A 25,153-nucleotide genomic window follows, 5' to 3' on the forward strand; every position below is an offset into this window, starting at 1 on the left:
ATCTAGACATAGGTGAACATCTAGACATGGAAACATCATATACATCTAGATATGGAAACATTATATATACCTCTATACATGAAAACATGATATACATCTAGACATAGGTTAACATCTAGACATGGAAACATTATATACATCTAGATATGGAAACATTATATATATCTAGACATGGAAACATTGTATACATATAGACATGGAAACATGATATACATCTAGACATAGGTTAACATCTAGACATGGAAACATTATATACATCTAGACATGGAAACATTAAATACATCTAGACATGGAAACATTATATACATCTAGACATGGAAACATTAAATACATCTAGACATGGAAACATTATATACATCTAGACATAGGTTAACATCTAGACATGGAAGCATTACATACATCTAGACATGGAAACATTATATACATCTAGACATGGAAACATTATATACATCTAGATATGGAAACATTATATACCTATAGACATAGGTTAACATCTAGACATGGAAACATTATGTACATCTAGACATGGAAACATGATATACATCTAGGCATGGAAACATTATATACATCTAGACATAGAAACATTATATACATCTAGACATGGAAACATTATATACATCTAGACATAGGTTAACATCTAGACATGGAAACATTATATACATCTAGACATGGAAACATTATATACATCTAGACATGGAAACATTATATACATCTAGACATGGAAACATTATATACATCTAGACATAGGTGAACATCTAGACATGGAAACATTATATACATCTAGACATGGAAACATTATTTACATCTAGATATGGAAACATTATATACATCTAGACATAGGTTAACATCTAGACATGGAAACATTATATACATCTAGACATGGAAACATTATATACATCTAGATATGGAAACATTATATACATCTAGACATAGGTTAACATCTAGACATGGAAACATTATATACATCTAGACATGGAAACATTATATACATCTAGACATAGGTTAACATCTAGACATGGAAACATTATATATATCTAGACATAGGTTAACATCTAGACATGGAAACATTATATACATCTAGACACAGGTTAACATCTAGACATGGACACATTATTTACATCTAGACATAGAAACATTATTTACATCTAGACATAGGTTAACATCTAGACATGGAAACATTATATATATCTAGACATAGGTTAACATCTAGACATGGAAACATTATAACCATCTAGACATAGGTGAACATCTAGACATGGAAATATCATATACATCTAGATATGGAAACATTATATACATCTATACATAAAAAAATGATATACATCTAGACATAGGTTAACATCTTGACATGGAAACATTATTTACATATAGACATGGAAACATTATATACATCTAGACATGGAAACATTATATACATCTAGATATGGAAACATTATATACATCTATACATGAAAAAATGATATACATCTAGACATAGGTTAACATCTTGACATGGAAACATTATTTACATATAGACATGGAAACATTATTTACATATAGACATGGAAACATTATATACATCTAGACATGGAAACATTATATACATCTAGATATGGAAACATTATATACATCTATACATGAAAAAATGATATACATCTAGACATAGGTTAACATCTTGACATGGAAACATTATTTACATATAGACATGGAAACATTATATACATCCAGACATGGAAACATTATATATATCTAGACATAGGTTAACATCTAGACATGGAAACATTATTACCATCTAGACATAGGTGAACATCTAGACATGGAAACATTATTTACATCTAGACATGGAAACATTATATACATCTAGACACAGGTTAACATCTAGACATGGACACATTATTTACATCTAGACATAGAAACATTATTTACATCTAGACATAGGTTAACATCTAGACATGGAAACATTATATATATCTAGACATAGGTTAACATCTAGACATGGAAACATTATAACCATCTAGACATAGGTGAACATCTAGACATGGAAATATCATATACATCTAGATATGGAAACATTATATATACCTCTATACATGAAAAAATGATATACATCTAGACATGGAAACATTTTAACCATCTAGACATAGGTGAACATCTAGACATGGAAATATCATATACATCTAGATATGGAAACATTATATACATCTATACATGAAAAAATGATATACATCTAGACATAGGTTAACATCTTGACATGGAAACATTATTTACATATAGACATGGAAACATTATATACATCTAGACATGGAAACATTACATACATCTAGACATGGAAACATTATGTACATTATGTACATCTAGACATGGAAACATGTCTTTAGACATGGAAACAAGCCTTCTTGGCAGAGTTCCTCTGTCCAGTGTCTGTGTTCTTTTGCCCATCTTAATCTTTTATTTTTATTGGCCAGTCTGAGATATGGCGTTTTCTTTGCAACTCTGACTAGTCGCCTCTTCACTGTTGATGTTGAGACTGATGTTTTGCGGGTACAATTTAATGAAGCTGCCAGTTGAGGACTTGTAAGGCATCTGTTTCTAAAACTAGACACTCTAATGTACTTCTCCTCTTGCTCAGTTGTGCACCGGGGCCTCCCACTCCTCTTTCTATTCTGGTTAGAGACAGTTTGCGCTGTTCTGTGAAGGGAGTAGTACACAGCATTGTGCGAGATCTTTAGTTTTTTGGCAATTTCTCACATGGAATAGCCTTCATTTCTCAGAACAAGAATAGACTGATGAGTGTCAGAAGAATTAGCTAACACAACGTGCCATTGGAACACAGGAGTGATGGTTGCTGATAATGGACCTCTGTACACCTATGTAGATATTCCATAAGAAATCTGCTGTATCCGGCTACAATAGTTATTTACAACATTAACAATATCTACACTGTGATTTCTGATCAAATTAGATTTTCTTTCAAAACAAAGGACATTTCTAAGTGACCTCAAACTTTTGAACGGTAGTGTAGGTGAACATAGAAGTCAAGACATTGCCGATAGAAACACATTTCTATTGGATAGAACGTGTAAGAGTCTTATAAAAATACATCAGCCACATCAAGACACAGTTCCTGTACAGTATCTGCTCAGTAGCTCATTCTCATAAACGTTCTCTAAGTTTGTTTTCGGCCAATTTGCTAAATGTTCCTGCTGCGCTTAGCTCGAAGAGGAATGCTGTGTTTGTTCTCTCCTGCTGGCACTGCTGCCTCTCTGAATCCCCAGTTACATTCATCTGGATGTTCATCTCTCCTCCTCCTCCTCCTCCTCCTCCTCCTCCTCCTCCTCCTCCTCCTCCTCCTCCTCCTCCTCCCTCCTATCATTATCTTTAATCCCAGCCTCTATCTATCCTTTCCTCCTTGGCTGACAGTCAGAGGGGTTCTGAACTGAAATGGCCTGGAAGGCAAGCAGACAGGTTCTTTCACCCCCTAGTCTCCTCAAATCTGCTCGAAGTCTGTTCCATTCATTACCAGTATTGAGAATGAAAAGTTGCATTGAGCCGTGGTTGACGGACAACGGAAATATCTGTGAATGTAGCATGTTTCCTTTAATATGATAACCGCAAATCCCTTCTTCTATGTAGTGAAAAGGCTGTGTAGAATTTTTCCTTGGTGGTAACGAGATGGTATAGCTGGCATGCTTTAAACAGATACTGTGCAGGATCAGGATGGGACTGTGCATTATGGTAATGAGTCCGTCTCATATCTCAAAGACTATGTGTTTTTCTGTGGGATATGGTGGAACCAAACAAGTGTCCTGACTCTCTGTGGTGACTAAAGATCCCATGGCACTTATCATAAGACTAGGGGTGTTAACCCCGGTGTCCTGGTTAAATTCCCAATCTGGCCCTCATACCATCATGGCCACCTAATCATCCCCAGCTTCCAATTGCTCACTCATTCAAATCCCCCCCTTCCCTCTCCCTGTAACTATTCCCCATGCTGTTGCTGTAAATGACAATGTGTTCTCAGTCAATTTACCTGGTAACATAAGGTTAAAACATTTTTTACAAAAATAATTATATTTTAATTTTGGCCACCGGCCAACTGAGCTAGTAGATCGGAAATTCTACTAGCTGCAAATTCTACTAGCTGCAAATTCTACTAGTTGCAAATTCTACTAGCTGCAAATTCATCTAACTGCAAATTATACTGCAAATTCTACAAGCGGCAAATTATACTGCAAATTCTAATGGCTGCAAATTCTACTGCAACTTCTACTAACTGCAAATTCTACTAACTGCAAATTCTACAAGCTGAAAATTCTACTACCTGCAAATTCTACTAACTGCAAATTCTACTAATTGCAAATTCTACTACCTGCAAATTCTACTAGAAGCACATTCTACTAGCTGCAAATTCTACTAACTGCAAATTCTACTAACTGCAAATTCTACTAGCTGCAAATTCTACGAATTGCAAATTCTACTAGAAGCACATTCTACTAGAAGCACATTCTACTAGCTGCAAATTCTACTAGCTGCAAATTCTACTAGCTGCAAATTCTACTAGCTGCAAATGCTACTAGCTGAAAATACTACTAACTACAAATTCTACTACCTGCCAATTCTACTAGCTGAAAATTCTACTAATTGCAAATTCTAATAACTCCAAATTCTACTAACTGCAAAATCTACTGCAAGTTCTACTAGCTGCAAATTATACTGCAAATTCTACTAGCTGCAAATTCTACTAGCTGCAAATTCTACTAGCTGTAAATTCTGCTAATTGCAAATTCTACTAATTGCAAATTCTACTAACTGCAAATTCTTCTAATTGCAAATTCTACTAACTGCAAATTCTACTAATTGAAAATTCTACTCGCTGCAAATTCTACTAGTTGCAAATTCTACTAGCTTCATTTAGGTATATCAGAAGACTAAGTTCTCTACAGTAGTGTGTTTGTCTCACCTTAGGTCCGTCAGTTCCAGGAGTTCCAGGAAGACCACGGGGTCCCTGCAGCCCCTGAGGCCCAGCACCTCCTCTCTCTCCTGGGAAACCACGCTCACCCTACAGGGAGACAGGGATGGATGGATGGTTAGCATTATTATCCTCCATAACTCCATAAGTGGAGTTAGCTATATGAACATCGTAGGTATGGAGATGATGGTGGAGGAAATTAAACTCACTCTTGGTCCAGTGGCACCAGCAGCTCCACCCTCTCCTGGAACTCCCATGTCACCGGGCTTGCCACCCTCACCAGGGGGGCCGGGAGGTCCGGGCAGACCCTGTTCAAAGGAAGCAAAACAACCAATCAATCACGTGGCTGTTGTTACTACTTGTGAAGTGTATAGCTGACTGAATTGTCAATGTGATTGGACAAATGTAGTGTATAATGGCTGCATTTACACAGGCAGCCTAATTTCTATATTTTTCCACTAATGTCTTTTTTGACCAATCAGATCAGCTAATTTGCCAATAATTGGGCAAAAGATCAGAATTGCGCTGCCTGTGTAAATACAGACTAATATGTTATAGGAGCGTGCAGAGTGACAGACAGACAGGTATTCAATGAATGCAGACAGACAGACAGACAGACAGACAGACAGACAGACAGACAGACAGACAGACAGACAGACAGACAGACAGACAGACAGACAGGTACACAGTGAAGGCAGATTGACAGACAGTCAGGTACACAGTGAATGCAGAGAGACAGACAGACAGGTACACAGTGAATGCAGTGAGGCAGACAGACAGACAGGTACACAGTGAATGCAGAGTGACAGACAGACAGACAGACAGACAGACAGACAGACAGACAGACAGACAGACAGACAGACAGACAGACAGACACAGATGAAGCAGAGTAACAGACAGACAGACAGGTACACAGTGAATGCAGAGTGACAGACAGTCAGACAGACAGGTACAAAGTGAATGCAGAGTGACAGACGTCAGACAGACAGGTACAAAGTGAATGCAGATTGACAGACAGACAGGTACACAATGAATGCAGAGTGACAGACAGACAGGTACACAGTGAATGCAGAGTAACTGACAGACAGGTACACAGTGAATGCAGTGAGGCAGACAGACAGACAGGTACACAGTGAATGCAGAGTGACAGACAGACAGACAGACAGACAGACAGACAGACAGACAGACAGACAGACAGACAGACAGACAGGTACACAGTGAATGCAGAGTGACAGACAGACAGACAGGTACACAGTGAATGCAGAGTGACAGACAGTCAGACAGACAGGTACAAAGTGAATGCAGATTGACAGACAGACAGGTACACAATGAATGCAGAGTGACAGACAGACAGGTACACAGTGAATGCAGAGTAACTGACAGACAGACAGGTACACAGTGAATGCAGAGAGACAGACAGACAGGTACACAGTGAATGCAGTGAGGCAGACAGACAGACAGGTACACAGTGAATGCAGAGTGACAGACAGACAGACAGACAGACAGACAGACAGACAGACAGACAGACAGACAGACAGACAGACAGACAGACAGTGAATGCAGAGTGACAGACAGACAGACAGGTACACAATGAATGCAGAGTGACAGACAGTCAGACAGATAGGTACACAGTGAATGCAGATTGACAGACAGACAGGTACACAGTGAATGCAGAGCGACAGACAGACAGGTACACAGTGAATGCAGAGTGACAGACAGACAGACAGACAGACAGACAGACAGACAGACAGACAGACAGACAGACAGACAGACAGACAGACAGGTACACAGTGAATGCAGAGTGACAGACAGACGGACAGGTACACAGTGAATGCAGAGTGACAGACAGTCAGACAGACAGGTACAAAGTGAATGCAGATTGACAGACAGACAGGTACACAATGAATGCAGAGTGACAGACAGACAGGTACACAGTGAATGCAGAGTAACTGACAGACAGACAGGTACACAGTGAATGCAGAGAGACAGACAGACAGGTACACAGTGAATGCAGTGAGGCAGACAGACAGACAGGTACACAGTGAATGCAGAGTGACAGACAGACAGACAGACAGACAGACAGACAGACAGACAGACAGACAGACAGACAGACAGACAGACAGACAGGTACACAGTGAATGCAGAGTGACAGACAGACAGACAGGTACACAGTGAATGCAGAGTGACAGACAGTCAGACAGACAGGTACAAAGTGAATGCAGATTGACAGACAGACAGACAGGTACACAATGAATGCAGAGTGACAGACAGACAGGTACACAGTGAATGCAGAGTAACTGACAGACAGACAGGTACACAGTGAATGCAGAGAGACAGACAGACAGGTACACAGTGAATGCAGTGAGGCAGACAGACAGACAGGTACACAGTGAATGCAGAGTGACAGACAGACAGACAGACAGACAGACAGACAGACAGACAGACAGACAGACAGACAGACAGACAGACAGACAGACAGACAGACAGACAGTGAATGCAGAGTGACAGACAGACAGACAGGTACACAATGAATGCAGAGTGACAGACAGTCAGACAGATAGGTACACAGTGAATGCAGATTGACAGACAGACAGGTACACAGTGAATGCAGAGCGACAGACAGACAGGTACACAGTGAATGCAGAGTGACAGACAGACAGGTACACAATGAATGCAGAGTGACTGACAGACAGACAGGTACACAGTGAATGCAGACAGACAGACAGACAGACAGACGACAGACAGACAGACAGACAGACAGACAGACAGACAGACAGACAGACAGACAGACAGACAGACAGATACACAGTAAATGCAGAGTGACAGAGAGACAGGTACACAGTGAATGCAGAGAGACAGGTACACAGTGAATGCAGACAGACAGACAGGTACACAGCGAATGCAGACAGACAGGTGCACAGCGAATGCAGAGAGATAGACAGACAGGTACACAGTGAATGCAGAGTGAGAGAGAGAGAGGTACACAGTGAAAGGCAGAGAGAGAGAGAGAGAGAGAGAGAGAGAGAGAGAGAGAGGTGTACATCTACTGACCTGGAAGCCAGAAGGTCCAGGTTGTCCTTGCTCTCCTCTCTCTCCAGCAGGGCCCTGTGGTAAAGGAAGGCTTAACAGTGAGCATTATTCATTGACCTGTCAAAGTCACTGCTAATTCAGAGGCTTTCCTCATTTGGCCTAGACCAGGCTGCATGTAACTGGTTTAAAAATTACTTGACAGATAGAACTCAATGTGTATCTACTGTTAAATCAGGTTTCCTGGATATTACGAAAGGTGTCCCGCAGAGGTTGATTCTGGGTCCTGTACTTTTTACTGTTTACATTGTGAATATCGACTTGTCTGTAAAACATTTTTACCTGCACTTGTATGCCGATGATACTGTTGTGTATGCTATTGTCCCCAGGGTTGACCAGGCTCTATTTGAACTACAGTCTGCCTTCATTGTATTACAGAACAACTTTGACCTGAAATTAGTATTGAATGCAGGTAAAACTAAATATATGCTATTATTCAGTCAACGTTTCTATTGGTTCTAGACTATGGCGACATCATCTCTATGAACTCAGCTGCCAATTCGTTAAAGCCGTTAGATGCAGTTTATCATAGTACACTGCGCTTTATTACAGGCAACAATTTTAGTACTCATCACTGCATTCTCTACCAGGAAGTTGGCTGGCCCTCTTTGATGTCACATATGTTGATACATGACTATTTTTTCATTTATAAAGCCTTTTAAAAAAGCCCCACTGTACCTAACGTCTTTACTAAACTTTAGACATAGGAGTTACCACACCAGGTCTCAGGGATGGATAACTCTGGAAATTCCTCTGGTCTCTACTGAGTTAACCTGTTGGGTCTAGGGGGCAGCATTTGCACGTCTGGATAAAAAAAATGTACCCGATTTAATCTGGTTACTAATCCTACCCAGTAACTAGAATATGCATATACTTATTATATATGGATAGAAAACACTCTAAAGTTTCTAAAACTGTTTGAATGGTGTCTGTGAGTATAACAGAACTCATTTGGCAGGCAAAACCCTGAGACATTTTCTGACAGGAAGTGGATACCTGATGTGTTGTATTGACTTTAAACCTATCCCATGGAAAAACACAGGGGCTTAGGAATATTTTGGCACTTCCTATTGCTTCCACTAGATGTCACCAGCCTTTACAAAGTGTTTTGAGTCTTCTGGAGGGAGATCTGACCGAACAAGAGCCATGGAACGATGATGTCCCATTAGACACCTGGCGCGCGAGTTCATGTTGGGTACCCTCGTTCCAATACGTTATAAAAGAGTATGCATTCGTCCACCTTGAATATTATTCATGTTCTGGTTAAAAAAGGCCCTAATGATTTATGCTATACAACGTTTGACATGTTTGAACGAACGGAAATATATTTTTTCCCCTCGTTCATGACGAGAAGTCCGGCTGGCTTACATCATGTGCTAACGAGACGGAGATTTTTGGACATAAATGATGAGCTTTTTTGAACAAAACTACATTCGTTATGGACCTGTGATACCTGGAAGTGACATCTGATGAAGAGAATCAAAGGTAATGGATTATTTACATAGTATTTTCGATTTTAGATCTCCCCAACATGACGTCTAGTCTGTATCGCAACGCGTATTTTTCTGGGCGCAGTGCTCAGATTATTGCAAAGTGTGATTTCCCAGTAAGGTTATTTTTAAATCTGGCAAGTTGATTGAGTTCAAGAGATGTAAATCTATAATTCTTTAAATGACAATATAATATTTTACCAATGTTTTCTAATTTTAATTATTTAATTTGTGACGCTGACTTGACTGCCGGTTATTGGAGGGAAACGATTTCCTCAACATCAATGCCATAGTAAAACGCTGTTTTTGGATATAAATATGAACTTGATAGAACTAAAAATGCATGCATTGTCTAACATAATGTCCTAGGAGTGTCATCTGATGGAGATTGTAAAAGGTTAGTGCATCATTTTAGCTGGTTTTATGGTTTTGGTGACCCTGTCTTTGACTTGACAAAACATTACACACAACTCTTGTAAATGTACTGTCCTAACATACTCTAAATTTATGCTTTCGCCGTAAAACCTTTTTGAAATCGTAAAACGTGGTTAGATTAAGGAGATGTTTATCTTTCAAATGGTGTAAAATAGTTGTATTTTTGAAAAATTTGAATTTTGACATTTATTTGGATTCAAATTTGCCGCTCTTGAAATGCACCTGCTGTTGATGGAGTGCACCACGGGTGGCACGCTAGCGTCCCACCTAGCCCCAAGAGGTTAAGTAAATCAGCTTTTAGTTTTCTTGCACTTTACTTGTGGAACAATCTTCAAAATGTTCTTCAATGTGATGTTCTGGTGCCTCTTGGGTCATTCAGACAGCTGATTGAGGACCTTATTACTGATGAATGTGATGTTCTGGTGCCTCTAGGGTAATTCAGACAGCTGATTGAGGACCTTATTACTGATGAATGTGATGTTCTGGTGCCTCTAGGGTCATTCAGACAGCTGATTGAGGACCTTATTACTGATGAATGTGATGTTCTGGTGCCTCTTGGGTCATTCAGACAGCTGATTGAGGACCTTATTAGTGATGAATGTGATGTTCTGGTACCTCTAGGGTCATTCAGACAGCTGATTGAGGACCTTATTACTGATGAATGTGATGTTCTGGTGCCTCTAGGGTAATTCAGACAGCTGATTGAGGACCTTATTACTGATGAATGTGATGTTCTGGTACCTCTAGGGTCATTCAGACAGCTGATTGAGGACCTTATTACTGATGAATGTGATGTTCTGGTGCCTCTAGGGTCATTCAGACAGCTGATTGAGGACCTTATTACTGATGAATGTGATGTTCTGGTACCTCTAGGGTAATTCAGACAGCTGATTGAGGACCTTATTAGTGATGAATGTGATGTTCTGGTGCCTCTAGGGTCATTCAGACAGCTGATTGAGGACCTTATTAGTGATGAATGTGATGTTCTGGTGCCTCTAGGGTCATTCAGACAGCTGATTGAGGACCTTATTACTGATGAATGTGATGTTCTGGTGCCTCTAGGGTAATTCAGACAGCTGATTGAGGACCTTATTACTGATGAATGTGATGTTCTGGTGCCTCTAGGGTCATTCAGACAGCTGATTGAGGACCTTATTACTGATGAATGTGATGTTCTGGTACCTCTAGGGTAATTCAGACAGCTGATTGAGGACCTTATTACTGATGCATGTGATGTTCTGGTGCCTCTAGGGTCATTCAGACAGCTGATTGAGGACCTTATTACTGATGAATGTGATGTTCTGGTGCCTCTAGGGTAATTCAGACAGCTGATTGAGGACCTTATTAGTGATGAATGTGATGTTCTGGTGCCTCTAGGGTCATTCAGACAGCTGATTGAGGACCTTATTAGTGATGAATGTGATGTTCTGGTGCCTCTAGGGTCATTCAGACAGCTGATTGAGGACCTTATTACTGATGAATGTGATGTTCTGGTGCCTCTAGGGTCATTCAGACAGCTGATTGAGGACCTTATTACTGATGAATGTGATGTTCTGGTGCCTCTAGGGTCATTCAGACAGCTGATTGAGGACCTTATTACTGATAAATGTGTTTGTTTTTTATGACTGTGTTTTTCTTTCTGTTTGCATTTTGTATTGATATTGACGTGTGCATTTTCTGTCATTTCTGTAATTCAGTGCTCATCTGTAGAATACTTGGTCTCAGTATGACTCCCTGATAAAATAAAGGTTCCATAGAATTATAGCAAAACAAGGCGTTGGGCTGCCGTTAAAAAAACGAATGGTGCCTTCAGACTCAATCGACACATCTAACATCAAGCCAAGTCATTGTGAAGAAGTTGGTCTCATCTTGACGATACAGTGTAATAATCTTACCATCTTACAACCACAATGAAACTTGAATCAGAAAGGTTAGCTAGCAGTGAATTGACAACGATACGCGTTGAACACATTGGAGTATATCCAGTCTGGGTTTGGTGGAGTTATCAGGTCATTTTCAGAGAGTAAATTGAGAAAGGTGGATAAGATCAGTGAGACAGACGTGACGGCAGCAGAGTGTGATTGGAGAGATAGATACTCACAGCAGGGCCAGGGGGTCCAGCAGCACCGGTCTCACCATCCTTACCAGGAAGACCCTATAGGGAGAGAGAGAGAAAAAAGAGAGAGGGTAGAGAAAGAGAAAGAGAAAGAGAGAGCGATAGAGAGAGAGAGAAGAGAGAGGGTAGAGAAAGAGATGAAGAGAGAGAGAGAGAGAGAGAGAGAGAGAGAGAGCGAGAGAGAGAGCGAGCGAGAGAGAGAGAGTTAGAGGCCATGGGAGCCAGATGAAGACTGATCGATGTAATTACTACTACGGCAACTGAGTAGGGATAAACTGAGTATGTGGAATGGTTTCTTAACAACGTCTTTAAAGTGTTTTCTGCGCATTTGAAATGGCATATATTATCATCAAAAAGAAGGTAGCAGGCTATTTATGATTTGTAACTGTGTTTGGTTTAATCTTAATGGATTCCTTTCTAGTCGGGCATAAGGTATGTTTACCCCGGCATATTTCACATGGCTCTACTGAAAAGGCTGTCTGTCTGGGTGAGATAAATGACTTACTCTCAGACCTGGCGCACCGAGCAATCCTTTCTCTCCGCCCTTGCCAGGTTCGCCCTAGTCAGAAAACACACACACCAGTCAGTCACCAAGGATGTCCAGTTGTACTGTATGTAGAATAGACAGACACTCTGTCCATGGCAGCTAGTCTTCAAGCCAGTTGTATGTAGAATAGACAGACACTCTGTCCATGTAGATATGTAATCTCCATATGTATATGTAAATCATCCAACACACCCAATCAACCAAATCAATTAATCAATCAAACAGTCACACTCACGTTGGCTCCCTTGGGTCCGGGGAATCCCATCACGCCAGGCTGGCCGCGGGCTCCCATAGGGCCAGGGGGTCCGGGGCGACCATCCTCACCAGAAGAACCCTACAGAGGGGAAACAGGAGGGTCAGTCAATCAATCAATCAATCAATCAATCAATCAATCAATCAATTATGCAAAATAAAAACTAGAAGTTATGCACCTGAGGGGGTTTCTACACTGTCAGAGTCAATGATGTACCCTATCAGTCATCTAGTGTCTATATAAATCAGTGGTCAGAATCCTGTAAACACGCTGATTCATCTAGTGTCTATATAAATCAGTGGTCAGAGTCCTGTGAACATGCTGATTCATCTAGTGTCTATATAAATCAGTGGTCAGAATCCTGTGAACATGCTGATTCATCTAGTGTCTATATAAATCAGTGGTCAGAATCCTGTGAACATGCTGATTCATCTAGTGTCTATATAAATCAGTGGTCAGAATCCTGTGAACATGCTGATTCATCTAGTGTCTATATAAATCAGTGGTCAGAATCCTGTGAACATGCTGATTCATCTAGTGAGCAAATTCATGTTTCTTCTTTTTTTTTCTTTTTTTTTAAATGTTACAGTTGTTGAAAAAAACAGACAACAAGCGTACTTACACCGGGTCCAACTTTTCCTTGAGGACCTGCATCACCGGGACGACCAGTAAGACCCTGCAAGAGCACAGAGACACACACACATCACGGTATACTGTACAGTATGTGAGTTAAATCTACAGTGATTATTGTCTTGGCTTCGTAGTGTAGCCATTACCCTTACCAGAGCCTATATGTCTAATTTAGTAACCTACGTACAATATTATTATGCGAGTCAAAATTACAAAGATAATGTATTGGCTCCATTACTCAGCCACAGTTTGGAGAACTATTCCATCTTACCAGAGCATTTATACATACTACTGTTACAGATGGTAGAAAGATGTTATAGTTATAGATGTTATAGAACTTACTCTTGCACCAGGAAGACCAGGCTCGCCAGGGCGACCAGGGTCACCACCGGCTCCCTTAGGGCCAGACACGCCGCCGACTCCACGCTCGCCAGGGGCTCCCTGGATTAGGAGGAAAAAAATGCATGTTACTCAGTGGAGACGATCAATCAATCAAGTAATCAATCTAATAAATCAATCAACTCATCAATCAATCAGCCAATCAACCCATCAATCAATCAACACATCAACCCATCAATCAATCAACCCATCAACCCATCAATCAATCAACCCATCAATCAATCAGCCAATCAACAAATCAATCAATCGATCAAGACAGATCTATCTCCACAGCCACTTCATATGAGGCCTCAGTAGTACCTGTAATGTATTAGGAGGCTAAATGAACTGAAGACACTCTGAGGGGAGTGTCTGGCAGTGTGAAGCACTGAAATGTAAAGCCTGTCTGTTTGTCCCTAAACAAACCTCAACAGATCATTACAGACATCTGTGTTCCTCTTTATCTTTTTGTGTCAGGGGGTAAGATAATTCACATCCTATTGACATCAATGCTTGACTAAGTGAACATTTGACTTGAGTGGAAAGATCCGCTATATCTGTCTCCACAGTCACTTCACATGAGGTTACCCTAGGCAAACACCCTCAGGCGGCAGGTAGCCTGGAGGGTAGGAGCATTGGGCAAGTAACTGGAAGTTTGAGCAGAGATCAAAATCTGTCATTCTGCCCTTGAGCAAGGCAGTTGCTCCCTGGGTGCTGATGACATGAATGTGGAAGACACATTTTGGTTGAATACATTCCGTTGGGCAACGGAAATCTCCCTTCTGAGGAGGGGGAAAAAGACAGGGGTCAATTGTCTTGAAATTAGAAAAGATTCCTTCTGACACATTCACCCAATGTAATGAATGAGGGTGAATAATATTTAATATGGAATGTAATGAACCGCTTCCATTTGCAGTCTGAGACACTGGTGTCAGCTAGACTAGAGTTGGTGGTGAGGATGAGGTTGAGGTGACCTCTGGTGGTGAAATAGTAGAATTATAGATGACGCCAGTGGACTATACTGACACTAAGACTTGTGTCTAGACTTGACTGTTCATGCAGCATTTGTATTCTGGTCATGGAAATCTGAACGTGTCATGCGTCTACACCTACATGTAAATGTCTCTACCTTGTCCACAGTGTCCTGATTCCCTTTTCTCGCGGTATATTCAAATTCCAGTATGCATTCTACAAAAGGTGGAATAGGCTGATGGCAGTAGCTAATTACTGTAGTTAACTAGCCACCTAACCTCTGTAGCTAGCCAGGGAGCTAACCTCTGTAGCTAGCCAGCAAGCTAACCTCTTTAGCTAACCAGCAAGCTAACCTCTGTAGCTAACCAGCAAGCTAACCTCTGTAGCTAACCAGCAAGCTAACCTCTGTAGCTAGCCAGCAAGCAAACCTCTGTAGCTAGCAAGCAAGCTAGCAAGCAACGCTATAGAGAATGCATATAGTTTAGCATATCTACCCCCCAAAAATTAAAAATATTAGCTAGCTGGCTAGCTTTCATGAGGCCACAAAACAAGTTCCTCACACGCTAGGAATGTATTTGCTACAACGTTATAATTAAAAGGTGCCTTTCGGTCCCAAAACACAAGTTTTCTGGAGACTTGTGGGAGGAGAGCTGATGAAGTCGACCACTTTATGGGCTTTCAGTAGCCTGATTCCGTCCAGACTGAGGAGAATTCCGCACACAACGCATCCCTGACCACCTCCTGAAGTTGTCAGCCAAATCTGAACACAATCAGAACAACAAAGCGATTTTTGTGCATCTACACATCTTTTCAATGCGATCTTCGTATTCTGATAGCAGAAGTCGCATGTAAGTGTCAAGTTTAGACATGACCTAATAGGGGCTCTGTCTTTCTTTCTCACTTATCATTTTCTCTGTGATGCCTGGCTGTTCCAATATCGATGCGCTCCTAACAGAATATTCAGTCAGATTGGATAGTAATTGCCTGAAGGATTCCAATAAATTCTTGTGTTCAGAAAACGATGATGGAATGTCTTCACTACTACTCTACGCAGAGTACGACCCTGCCTCACACAGGAAGCGGCGCAGGTCCTAATCCAGGCACTTGTCATCTCCCGTCTGGATTACTGCAACTCGCTGTTGGCTGGGCTCCCTGCCTGTGCCATTAAACCCCTACAACTCATCCAGAACGCCGCAGCCCGTCTGGTGTTCAACCTACCCAAGTTCTCTCACGTCACCCCGCTCCTCCGCTCTCTCCACTGGCTTCCAGTTGAAGCTCGCATCCGCTACAAGACCATGGTGATTGCCTACGGAGCTGTGAAGGGAACGGCACCTCCATACCTTCAGGCTCTGATCAGGCCCTACACCCAAACAAGGGCACTGCGTTCATCCACCTCTGGCCTGCTGGCCCCCCTACCTCTGAGGAAGCACAGTTCCCGCTCAGCCCAGTCAAAACTGTTCGCTGCTCTGGCACCCCAATGGTGGAACAAGCTCCCTCACGACGCCAGGACAGCGGAGTCAATCACCACCTTCCGGAGACACCTGAAACCCCACCTCTTTAAGGAATACCTAGGATAGGATAAAGTAATCCTTCTAACCCCCCCCCCCTTAAAAGATTTAGATGCACTATTGTAAAGTGGTTGTTCCACTGGATATCATAAGGTGAATGCACCAATTTGTAAGTCGCTCTGGATAAGAGCGTCTGCTAAATGACTTAAATGTAATGTAAATGTACTCTAGTACAGAAGGGCATTTTCACACCATCACTTGGCTGTAGATATATAGATACATATAGTATATTACCCATGATCCTGTGGTGTTGAAATGTACAGATAAGTCATTGCTGACCTGATGTCATAATAACCCAGAACCAATCTTGCGTGGTTAACGTTTATGTTAACAATCCATCACTCAAGAGACTGTTGCTGACACAGTTATTGCATATCTTATTTCCCCAGTCCTGCCAGTATTAGAGTAACCTATTCAGTTGATCTGAATGTATACTTCCTGTTCATTTCCTGTACTATAGCACTTCGTTTCCCCTCCTTTAACGATAAGCCCCTCCCCTGGGACCATATTGTCATGGTGACACTCACCTTGGGACCAGCCAGACCATCCTGACCTGGGAAACCACGGTTACCGGGGGCGCCCTAAACAAAGACAACAACAACAACAGGGTTAGAGGTCAGGAAGAAGAAAAAAAACAAATCAACATTTAACGCTAGGAGCGAGACTACAGTGTGTGATAAATGTAAAGTGACATGGACAGCCCTCTCTGTGACAGCCCTCTCTGGGACAGCACTCTCTGGGACAGCACTCTCTGGGACAGCACTCTCTGGGACAGCACTCTCTGGGACAGCACTCTCTGGGACAGCCCTCTCTGGGACAGCACTCTCTGGGACAGCCCTCTCTGGGACAGCACTCTCTGGGACAGCCCTCTCTGGGACAGCCCTCTCTGTGACAGCCCTCTCTGTGACAGCCCTCTCTGTGACAGCCCTCTCTGTGACAACCCTCTCTGTGACAGCCCACTGGGAGTGTAGCCATCCATTTCATTTCCTCCTTTTTATGTCCAGGAAACACATTGTGCCTCAACAAGTGGTTGGAATGATAGGTAGCGTTGTACGCCGACGGGGTGACAAGATGGGTGTCATGGGTGGTACTCACTCTCTCTCCGGGAGGTCCGAGAGGTCCAGCAGCGCCAGGCTCTCCTCTGGGTCCCCTCTTCCCCTCCTCTCCTGCAGGGCCAAGGGCTCCTTGGGGACCCGCGGGTCCCTTCACAAACACAACAGGATGTTAGTAATCACATGTAATATCCATCATCCAAAAATAGATTTAGATTTAGAAATAGATTTCACTAAGAAGGGATAAAAACTGTTCAAGTATATGCTGATTTTAGGTGAAGTTCTGTTGTGTTATCATTTGCTTCCAGAAAGTATTTACCAAGCCGCAGACATCTTACTTAACTAATGATAACACAACAGAACTTCACCTAACATCAGCAGACATCTTACTTAACTAATGATAACACAACAGAACTTCACCTAACATCAGCAGACATCTTACTTAACTAATGATAACACAACAGAACTTCACCTAACATCAGCAGACATCTTACTTAACTAATGATAACACAACAGAACTTCACCTAACATCAGCAGACATCTTACTTAACTAATGATAACACAACAGAACTTCACCTAACATCAGCAGACATCTTACTTAACTAATGATAACACAACAGAACTTCACCTAACATCAGCAGACATCTTACTTAACTAATGATAACACAACAGAACTTCACCTAACATCAGCAGACATCTTACTTAACTAATGATAACACAACAGAACTTCACCTAACATCAGCAGACATCTTACTTAACTAATGATAACACAACAGAACTTCACCTAACATCAGCAGACATCTTTAACGAAGCAAAGTTGTCTCTCAATCTTTGGGGCGTTTCTAATTTTTTATAATGAATGATGAGGATAAATATGCATTCTTTACTTTCTTTTAGAAACTACCATAAAATGTTTAAAATAATGTCGCTTGCCTGGTCCTTCGTAGGTCTAATGTTAGATTGTTGCGAGGTAACAAACCAACAGGGCCCCCGTGTGGCTTAGTTACAAACTCTGTTACAATCTGGAAGCAATCTGGGATGCTCTCCATTCTGTCTATGAGATTCATGGGGCATTATAAACTCTTGGACATTATCCAGTATTTTGAGAGATTACTTAGCTATCAGAGACTGAAAGAGAGAGAGGAGGAAGAGAGAAAGAGAGAGAGAGAGAGAGAGAGAGAGAGAGAGAGAGAGAGAGAGAGAGAGAGAGAGCCTTGACTATGTACAGACTCAGTGAGCATAGCCTTGCTATTGAGAAAGGCCGCCGTAGGCAGATCTGGCTCTCAAGAGAAGACAGGCTATGTGCACACTGCCCACAAAATGAGGTGGAAACTGAGCTGCACTTCCTAACCTCCTGCCAAATGTATTACCATATTTGAGACACATATTTCCCTCAGATTACACAACAAATCCATATCTATTGGGTGAAATACCACAGTGTGGAATCACAGCAGCAAGATGTGTGACCTGTTGCCACAAGAAAAGGGTAACCAGTGAAGAACAAACACCATTGTAAATACAACCCATATTTATGTTTATTTATTTTCCCTTTCGTACTTTAACTATTTGCACATCATTACAACACATAATATGACATTTAAAATGTCTTTATTCTTTTGGAACTTGTGTGAGTGTAATATTTACTGTTCACTTTTTATTGTTTATTTAATAATACTCACAATCTCTCCCTTGGGTCCAGCCTCACCCTTGAAACCTGGGATACCGGGATCACCCTAGAGAGAAAGACAAAATAGACATGGGTCATTATTAGACCTTCAACATTCTGAAATCTTTTGACAAGGAAGTCAGATTACAACCATTTCCTCCACTGGAGGTGTATATTATTAGCCTTTGAAATGCAAACTGAATCATGCTACATTACAATATATTATTATATTACATATACCTCGTATCATCCCTGACATTCATTATACATTACAACAGTTTTGACGTACAGATGTTCCCTTTGGTCCGAGAGGCCCAGTGGCTCCCTGGGGTCCTGGAGGGCCACGGGGTCCAGGGGAAGCCAGGCGCGCCAGCGATACCAGGAGCACCCTATGGTAGAACGATAGATAGGACACTGGTCAATATCAATCACGTACCAATCAATCATCACACTGAAATGATCATGTGTGATAGTGGAAGGGAACACTAAACATTCAATCAACACCGTGATATTGAGATCTGAAAAGAAGAAGTAGTGATGTGTTTACTGTAGCTTGTAGATCAATGAGGAAAAAAATCGATAACTTTATCTAAGGAGGTTTCTGGATATAGATCCATGTCTTCAATGTTACATGAGTTAGTGGGTGGAGCAGGTGGGAGAGGTCCTGAAGCTAGAGACATGCCTGGACATCCAGCACCAAGTACCATTTGCAGTCTGCTTGACTATTATGTAAGGGATAGGTGTGTGTGTGTGTGTGTGTGTGTGTGTGTGTGTGTGTGTGTGCGCGCATGTCTGGCCCCAGGTCTGGTCTACTCAGCCATAACTAACTCAAAGCGACATATATCACACCCGACTGATTCTCATCTAAATTATTTTAATGGCTTCTTGATTGTGTTACAGGGAAAGTTAAGACGGAGAGCTTTTCCTAACCACGTCACCTGACCAGATAAATAGAAAAACTCCTGGTTAGGGCACACGAAAAGGAAATGCAAAAACTACTGACTCACGGTAATGGAGATGAGATCGACAATCTTTTTTTTTCATGGTCAAAGGTGGGTTTGATAATGTGGGAGTGACTATTTATTTGTATTTATTTAACTAGGCAAGTCAGATAAGAACAAATTCTTATTTACAATGACAGCCTACCCCGGATGATGCTGGTCCAATTGTGCACCATCCTATGGGACTTCCAATCACGGCTGGATGTGATACAGCTTGGATTCGAACCAGGGACTGTAGTGAGGCACTGAGATGCAGTGCCTTAGACCACTGCGCCACTCGGAGCTAATTCTCTTTAGTTTTCAGACTGAACTAGTGGACTAGGCTAGTCACAAGCGTTCACATTTCGTTTGGAGAGAATCTCTGTAACACTTTACTTTTAGCCTGCAGGTGCATTATAATGCTTTATAACTTGTAATAGTAATATATGAGACTTTATAATGTCTTACAATAAGGCTTACATTTTGTAGATTTCATATAGTGTATGAAAACTCAGGGCCATCTCTCGTTATCTCTGTAGATATCCTAGTGGTTTAGATATGACCTCCATTCATCATCCATATTCCACCTAGAAGCACTGACAGATCCCACACTTTACTCAACTCTAATAAAAACGTACTTCAGGCATAACATTTTAACCCTCAAACCCTGCTCGTACTGTGGAGATGGACTGTCTTTAGTTACACTGATAGAAGTCTGCAGGCATAGTGTGAGAACAGCAGTGTAGGACTATAAGATACAGAGATAGAGGACAGAGGAAGGGAGGGAGACAGGAGAAGAGGAGAGGTTGTCCAGGAGACTCACAGCTGATCCTTTAGCTCCACCAATACCATCAGTACCAGGGTTACCCTGTAGGGAAGAACAGACTAGTTAGAATGATCATTACATCCGTGTATATAGCCATTTTTAAAAAACAATCTAACATCATAAGCCTATGACAAGGACACAGAGTGTTTCCTGTTCAAGTCACATTGTCAGGGAAAAATTCAGGTCCCTAGTCATATGACCCACTGACACAGAGGGGACACTGTTTCGGGGACACTGTCATACGGGGACACTGTCATACTGGGACACTGTCATACTGGGACACTGTTTTACAGGGACACTGTTTTGTGGGGACACTGTTTTCTTGGGACACTCACAGAAGCGCCGGCGGGTCCGGGAGATCCGGGGGTTCCTGACTCTCCACGTGGTCCCTGGGCGCCCTCAGGTCCACGAGCACCAGTGGGGCCAGCTTCTCCCTGGAGAGAGACAATCAAACAAAAACAATCAATCAATCAAATGGTCTATCAAACATCAATAAATCAAACAATAAATTAAATCGATCCAATCAAGCAATTGATCAATAATCTATTGAAGTGTACTGTTTTAATATTATCGTAAAGAATCTTAAAAAACTGAAACTATGTGCAAAATAAACTAGGTGCAGATTTGGTTCAGATGGTTAAGAATTGATTGTCAAATAAACACATCCATAAGAATTAAAGTGTTGAAATCTTGTAAAATAAAGTTACAAGTGTTTATTCTTAATTTAATTTAGTAAAAGCCCAAATAGGTAAATATTAATATTAAGAATGTATAAAGTCGAACTACTTTTATTGGAAGACAAATTAAATTAAGAATAAAATATTGTCAGCATTTGGAGAGAAACAATTAGAAACCCTACTTATGACTCAATTAAATGAACCTTAGCTTTCAAATAAAAGTAATTTAATAACGGGCAGTAGCCAGATCCAAGTGTATAATGGTTTCCAGGTCTACTGGTCTAATAAAATAGAATGAGGAGAGTTATCCTGACTCACTCAAGTATTATTGTCAGACAAGGCTATACGCCCTTACTACAGACCACAGCCAATCATTGCACTGCATAGTGAGGTCATAGCCTTTGGGAAACTGGGTGAATGAAATTCCTAACTGTCTATGGTGTTCTATACAACATGACATGATATATACTGTATGTGTTTATAAGGGTGGTGGAGAGGTCGGCACTTCCCCTCCCTGATATCCTTGTGTACATAGACTGCATGTGGGGACACATGGAAACACGTAATATGCCTTTCCTTTATACAATATGTATTTTTTTAATGTTTTTTTTAAACCTTTATTTAACCAGGTAGGCTAGTTGAGAACAAGTTCTCATTTACAACTGCAACCTGGTAGTTTATGTATATAGCCTACTGTGTATATTTGAGTCATTCAAACAAATACACATATTAGAAATAGATGGCTTTGGGTCTCTTGAATGTTAAGGTTCAGGGTAGGCTATAGAAAACAGACCTGGGTTCAAAAAGTATTTTAAATGTTTTTTGTTTTTTTTACTTTAGAGTGCCATATGGGATTTGAAAGATTCATTCAAATACGATTTGACCCCAGGACTGATAGGAAGCAAGCTAAGGGTATATATATATGGTTCTACATTTATGCTTCTATAAGTGGAGCGCAGCAAGAATAAACAGGTTGACCACTTGAACTGTTTCTACATTTCTAAAGGTTTCTAGAGGAAACATTGTCGTTTACACACCAGGTGGTTTTTGTAACATTAGCCACCTACACACACAGTCACACATGCATGCAGACATGGTTGCCCGCGCACACACACACACACACATGCAGGCAAGCACGCTCTCTCTCACGTACACACACACACACACACAGTCGCACAAAAGCCCTCAGATCATTTGGCATCTACAGGGCCTTCGGAAAGTATTCAACCCCCTTTACTTTTCCCACATTTTGTTTTATTACAAAGTGGGATTAAATTGATTAAATTGTCTTTTTTTTGTCAACAATCTACACAAAGTACTCTGTCAAAATGGGGGGAAAATGCTATTTTCTTTAAAAAAATAAAATAATAATTGGTAAATCAATAATATATCTTGATTAAATAAGTATTTAACCCCCTGCGTCAATACATGTTAGAAACACCTTTGGCAACAACTATAGCTGTGAGTCTTTCTGGGTAAGTCTCTAAGAGCTTTGCACACCTGCATTGTACAATATTTGCCCATCATTTTAGTATTCTTCAAGCTCTGTCAAGTTGGTTATTGATCATTGCTAGACAGCCATTTTCAAGTCTTGCCATAGATTTTCAAGGAGATTTGAGTGAAAACTGTAAGTAGGCCACTCAGGAACATTCAATGTCGTCTTGGTAAGCAACTCCAGTGTATATTTGGCCTTGTGTTTTAGGATATTATCCTGCTGAAAGGTGAATTCGTCTTCCAGTGTCTGGTGGAAAGCAGACTATGCCAGGATTTCCTCTAGGATTTTACCTGTGCATAGCGCTATTCCGTTTCTTTTCATCCTAAAAACCTTCTAGTCCTTGCCGATGACAGGGCATACCCATAACAAGACACAGTAGTACTCAGAGATGTGTTGTGCTGGATTTGCCCCAAATATAATGCAAACTTAATGAAGACAAAAAGTTAATTTCTTTGCAACATTCTTTGCAGTATTACTTTAGTGCAGGGGTACTCAACTCTTACCCTACGAGGTCCGGAGCCTGCTGGTTTTCTGTTCTACCTGATAATTAATTGCACACACATGGTGTCCCAGGTCTAAATCAGTCCCTGGTTAGAGGAGAACAATTAAATAATGCAGTGGAACTGGCTTCAAAGTCCAGAGTTGAGTTTGAGGGATTTAGTGTGTTATTGATCCATACTCAGGTTTCTCCTATCACAGCCATTAAACTGTGTAACTGTTTTAAAATGACTAATTCACCATGCTCAAAGGGATATTCAGTGTCTGCTTTTTATTTATTTTTTACCAATATACCAATCTGTGCCCTTCTTTGCGAGGCATTGGAAAATCTCTGGTCTTTGTGGTTGAATATGTTCTTGAAATTCACTACCCGACTGAGGGACCTTACAGATCATTCTTTGTGTGGGGTACCCAGAACAGTGTGTCCAATAGCTGAATCTTTAAAAGATGTTCCATGACTGGGAGACTGAGAGGGACAACAGAGGAAAGTGAAACCAGCAGTAAAACACACACACACACACACACACACACACACACACACACACACACACACACACACACACACACACACACACACACACACACACACACACACACACACACACACACACACACACACACACACACACACACACACAAGTCTGGCCTGTCGGCTCACCATTCAGCAGGACTCAGTCTTAAGCAAGTGGAGAGAAGGAAATAAAACAGCCCACCTCCCAAACCCCCTCTCTCAGATGGAGGAAAATAGGTTTTAGTTTCAGAGCACTTTTCTAACGCTGCCTTCTCCGGTTTGACCTCTTTCACTCTTTCTTCAGCTTACGTTTTTAAAAAAAGAAGATATTTCTGAACTGAACTCCACCATTTTCTCTCTAGCCCTTTTACACGAACAGTACCCAATGTACAGTAGCATCTTAGTTTGTACCCATCCTTATACTCTAAAATAATGTATTTGTACAAAATAATTCTTCATTGACGTACCCCTGGGTTTATATGGCTAAGTCACAAAACCGGAACTTTCCAGACACAGAGATAAAAGGACAGTGACATACCTTAGAACCTGGAGAGCCGGGGAAGCCTGGAGCACCAGATGGACCAACTGGGCCCTACAGAGAGAGAAAGAGAGAGGAGAGAGTGGAGGGGAGGGGGGGAGGGAAGGTGGGGTAGAGGAAAGAGGTGAAAGAAAGGAGGGGTAGAGGGAGGAGATGGGAGTGAGTCAACAAACACTACTGCCACAGTGAGGGCATTAAGGTGTATTGCAGCAACACTTAGATTTCTGCTTAAACGTACAGTGTACTGTACAGTATCAAGTGAAATTAAATAATGAATAAAACTACATTGCAATAATACTTACAGGAGGACCAGCAGGGCCGGGCAGACCGTCATTACCACGAGCACCCTAGACAGGAGAAAGACAAGATACTGTCACCACACAGCAGAGAACCAGCTCCATAACGCATATTGTCAAGTACTGATCACTGGATTGACACTACATTATTCTTCAGAGACAGAAGGTTCTAGACAGGTTGTAGATAGAG

At 41.3% G+C, this 25,153-nt stretch overlaps 1 protein-coding gene across 1 annotated transcript in view; it reads right to left on the reverse strand.

Moving 5' to 3' along the window:
- LOC106583712 (collagen alpha-1(II) chain) overlaps window positions 1-25,153 on the reverse strand; it is an 89,842-nt gene that overhangs the window by 23,455 nt on the left and 41,234 nt on the right. The window contains 17 exon segments of the mRNA XM_014168237.2: window positions 4,940-5,038; window positions 5,158-5,256; window positions 8,000-8,053; window positions 12,062-12,115; window positions 12,582-12,635; window positions 12,859-12,957; window positions 13,499-13,552; window positions 13,849-13,947; window positions 16,952-17,005; window positions 17,520-17,627; window positions 19,156-19,209; window positions 19,432-19,497; window positions 19,499-19,531; window positions 20,946-20,990; window positions 21,284-21,382; window positions 24,668-24,721; window positions 24,970-25,014. Of these exon segments, the coding sequence (XP_014023712.2) occupies window positions 4,940-5,038; window positions 5,158-5,256; window positions 8,000-8,053; window positions 12,062-12,115; window positions 12,582-12,635; window positions 12,859-12,957; window positions 13,499-13,552; window positions 13,849-13,947; window positions 16,952-17,005; window positions 17,520-17,627; window positions 19,156-19,209; window positions 19,432-19,497; window positions 19,499-19,531; window positions 20,946-20,990; window positions 21,284-21,382; window positions 24,668-24,721; window positions 24,970-25,014 (1,170 nt within the window).

The sequence above is a fragment of the Salmo salar genome, chromosome ssa22, assembly GCF_905237065.1.
Source record: "Salmo salar chromosome ssa22, Ssal_v3.1, whole genome shotgun sequence".
NCBI lineage: Eukaryota > Metazoa > Chordata > Actinopteri > Salmoniformes > Salmonidae > Salmo > Salmo salar.